Source organism: Opisthorchis viverrini, assembly GCF_000715545.1.
Source record: "Opisthorchis viverrini unplaced genomic scaffold opera_v5_121, whole genome shotgun sequence".
Taxonomy (NCBI): Eukaryota; Metazoa; Platyhelminthes; class Trematoda; order Opisthorchiida; family Opisthorchiidae; genus Opisthorchis; species Opisthorchis viverrini.
Genome location: NW_008751776.1, coordinates 566,071 through 570,377, shown reverse-complemented (window position 1 = coordinate 570,377; position 4,307 = coordinate 566,071). Strand labels below are relative to the sequence as shown.

The following is a 4,307-nucleotide window of genomic DNA, read 5'->3' as shown; positions in this document are numbered from 1 at the left end:
AGAACTCCCCTTGAACCCCGTGAGACTGGAGTTTGTGGGGTAGTGGGACGTGTGGGACTCAATCGAGTGACTTTCAGAAATCGAAAAATATGGCATCCGATATGATATGGATTAGAGGCTGCTCGTAGTTACGCCTTGAAAAATGTGGATGTGACAAGGTCGCTGAGGCGGTACATAGGAATGCACAGTGTTCACATTAGATCTTAGATGCCACTACTGGATAATTCGTGGGTTTCCCACCTCTGTTCCTCAATGACAACGCAGTTGGTATCTTTCTTCGGAAGGACCGAATGTGTGTAATAGAAACCTGTACCCGGATTCACGGATTCACTTATTGATACACAGGATCGAGGCTTTTGCCCAAGTTTCCCGGGTCGCTTTTGTTCTTGTCGGTTAGTGGCTGTCGTTCACCTAAAAGGTACAAGTGAAAAAGGGATGTAGCACTGCTCTTCGTGCTCTCAGCGCGGGGCAGTATGCTCGCCAGCGCGGGGATTCGCATAAATAAGTGTCTAATAGTGCTTTAAACTGGGTTCTAGAAGGAGCGTGAACAACCGTCGGAGGAAGGTCATTCCACGCACCTGCTACCCGAAATGGAAAAAAATTTGTCCAATGAATGTGTGCGCTCTGAGAATAAAAATTTTCTTACTATGTCCCCGCCGTGTGTTTGTTGGGTCAACGGTAAAAAAAACCTGTTTTCCACGCTTTGTTCAAACAGGGCATGAGTAAGAATTAGGTCCCCTCGGAGGCGACGGTACTCCAGAGAAAAGAGATCAAGCATCGCGAGACGAGTTTCGTAGTCCACGGAGTTGAGGCCGGCAACCATTCTCATGGCCGCTCGCTGGACACGCTCAATGAGGCTGACGTCTTTCGTGCTGCCTGAGTAGAAAACTTGGTTGGCGTATACCAGGAGCGGCCTGACGTAGATCCGCTCGAATAATCAGTCAGATATTGCCGTGCGGAAATATTCTTTTAAGAGCTCTAGTACAGTTCTTCCTATCAAAATTTGCCTATCCTTGAGTCTATCCTGTAATCCCGTATGGATCTTGACCAACATCGACCTGACCTTGGCCCCAAATAAATTTGTCTAGATGCACTGCTAAGGGGAGGCGTGGTCCTCATGCTCGTTTCGTCTCATGGAATTGTGCGTGTCACCCGGCGCAGATGGCCTCGTTTCTCATGACTCGGATTCTCTGGTTGTACTTGTAAGATTTGATTTACGAACCGCATATAAATAGGCATACGTCTACCTCGGAAACTGTCCCATGAAACTTAATGACGCTTCTCACAATGACAGCCGATTTACAAACTTACCACTGCTGCGGCATGGTGGTATTGAAACTCAAGGCATATCAAAGATACTGAGTTATCTCAGAAGTCAGGTGAGTATCTCTACGGTGCCATAAATTTTTCGTAAATGACCGTAAACACCTTTTGGTCCTGGGCACTACGAGTGAATACACAGGTTTAAGGGCCGCATCGAAGCTTTGCGGCCCGATTTGTTCTTGTCGTTCATCCGATCCCGCTCTTACGAAGAGCACAAGGCATAAAAGAATATAGTACCGCTGTTTAAGCTCTCAATGCTGTGCAGTGAGCATGTCAGTGCAACGACTGTCATGAAAGCCCTGGATGCAGCCCGAACAACCGTGGATGGAAGGTAATTCCCTGTATCAACTACTCGAAATGAAAATCAACTCGTAATAAGTGTTCTCACTGGCCAGTATCCAATCCTTTATGAAGCAACGATTTCACAGTGGAAAGGGTTAAGGTTCTTCAGACGCATTTGGCAATCAAGGTACACCGAATCGTCTGAATGCCTTTTTAGCTTCATGGTGGAGCGAAAAGTACTCGTTTGGATGGGGCTAGATACTAAATGCTTCACCACATTACCAACTAAATGCTTCTTTATATCTAGCTATGTAATGTCTTCTAATCCATTCTCACCATGTATGATGAAGGCATCCACTGAATGTCCTCCGTCTGATATATTCGTGCACTTTTTGTCATTCAGGGAAGAGTGCCAGTCCAGTGGCCACTGCTTTGCGGCGATCACATCCGTTTAAAGTGTCCTGGATTATGAACATCAATATTTCAGGTCGTCCTCATAAAGCAGACATGATCGCGTAGATCAGAAAGAGGAGTGACCTCGAGAGGGAGCCTTGAGGTACTCCAATAGAGACGGGAAGGAAGCGCAGATTGATGTGGCTTTTACTCGGAATGTTCTGCTTGGAAGGAAAGCCTTAATCGAGTGTAGAATTCCTCCACGAATCCCATAGGGCTCGAGTTTGTGGAGCAATGGGGCTTGCGGGACTCGGTCGAATATTTTTAGGAAATGGAAAAAATATGGCGTCCAATACGAGTCCTTCATCTTTGGCTTGCAATAAGCTGTCCATAAATACGAAAACAGGGGTATCTGTTTGGTGGTTTTGGGTTGTTTTAAGGTTGCCCACCTTAAAGTCCATTCATCACCTTGTACGCATGCTAGTGAAGCTAATAGGCCTATGGCTGTCGGGTGATGACCGGTCACCAGATCTGAAGGAGGGCGTGACAGTCGCTTCCTTCCAAGAAGAAGGAAGCTTGTTTTCGTCAGGCAGCTGAAGAACCAGCACGTGGAGCAGTGTTTTCTGTAGTGTCCTTAGATGGACCTCATCTGCCCCCAACACGCCGGAAGGGTTCGCCTTGCACAAAGCATCTTCCGAGAAACTCAAATTGTTTTAGCTCGTTTGCAGTTGCTTCTTGCCAAGACTGCGTCTGATGAGGTGCTGAGGTAGAATACGAGCTTATGTAATGTTCTTTGTAGGCTTCAGGTATCAGGTCATTCCCAGTTCCTATTGCTCAAGAAGACCGTTGGTTTGTTTCTTTGGTGTCTTAGATAGTACTTGGGCAGTACTTGGGTGAGGTCTAGTAAAAAGATGAAAAGAAAATCGTTCAGCTGTAACACTTTTTTGGTGCCTGACTGCCAGGCCACTCGAAGGAAGCAAGCCCAAGCCTGGATAGGGATCGCCACGTCAAATGCTTTTAGGAATAAGGAGCCCCTGCAATATTTCAAGTGCTTTTATTTGAAAGTTGCGACGTCCAAGACATGTGTTTTGCATGACAGGGGATATTCTGCGTCGTAGAGCCCTTTTTATCATCTATGCTCTGAGGTGGTCAGCCTACGACGATGCGTAGAACCGCGAAAACGACGCAGAAGCTGTTTAATGGTCTTGACAAATGCTCAAGTGAACAGAATTATTCTACTTTTTTTTACCCCTAACCTCCAAGGTACTGTAGCGCCTTTTTGTATTTTGACACATCAGTTTACAAACTTTCTGTGGACATAAATGCAAACCTGATTGGCGCTGGTCAGTTGGCGTGACGGAATAGAACAGAATTTCTTCAGTAGACCTGACGTGTTACAGTGCACGGGTTTGATGACTCTATGATCCTCGTAATTGCAACAGTCATCACCAAACACAACCATTATCTAACTCTGGTTATTCTACTGTTGTTCTTACCGAAAGTGCATTCTTACCGGCAGTGCATTTCAAATATCTTTCTATTAGGACGAGCAGTCCGAGCTGTTTTTCGAAGCACTTCTGGGAAACAGCACACCCCTATGGTAAATGCTTTTGAAACAAATGAACGTGTTCTTTTAGGTGAACTTTTTCCGACACACTCTTTGACAGTGCAAATACGTTCAAGATTCACCAATTTGACTGAATGAATTGCTCCACAATGACTGCAGATATCCAAGTAGTGCCACCTCCGAATCCGTAGGCTTTCGTACTGAGTTTCTCGTTTGTTTTTCGACTGGGTACAGGATGTATCCATGAGTAATTTTGGAAAGTCAGCTATGTACCAAAATCGGAGTGTATATTTTTTCATTTGATTTGCTTGTACTTTGGAACGAATGGCTTGTTCAGTCAAGAGAAGGCGACGGAGTTGATGACAGGTTATCAGCCGAATATTCGAAGCCTCTTATCTACCATTGTTTCCTACTGGAGATACTGTAAAACCGACAGCTCCTCGGCTCATGTTCAACCAGCACCAGCATCAGCGAGCTCAGCTTTGCTAGTCATTGCTGTCTCCCGGGTGGAAGGCCTTGAGGTTGGGTACATCAATTCCTAGAGAAGTTGACGTACATGGCCCAATGGCGCGCATACATCCAAGCAGTTACCGTCAATTCTCCCGCGATCAATACCTTGACCTAAAGCTGCCACCTTGACGTGGTGGTCGGGCTTGAGTGCTGCAATGATCCCGCGGGCTACACTGGCTGGAACTTCGTTCCACAAGGTGCAACCATGCCAGGAAGGCCAAAGGGGAGCAGC

General features: G+C 46.2%; 1 protein-coding gene across 1 annotated transcript in view; it reads left to right on the top strand.

The window, feature by feature from the left end:
- Nucleotides 1-1,262: 1,262 nt before the first annotated feature.
- The window catches only part of T265_06015 (hypothetical protein), a gene marked incomplete at both ends in the record, with an annotated part of 18,378 nt that continues 15,333 nt past the window's right edge, over nucleotides 1,263-4,307 (top strand). The window contains one exon of the mRNA XM_009171174.1: nucleotides 1,263-1,379. Within this exon, the coding sequence (XP_009169438.1) occupies nucleotides 1,263-1,379 (117 nt within the window). The remainder of the gene's footprint in view (nucleotides 1,380-4,307) is intronic.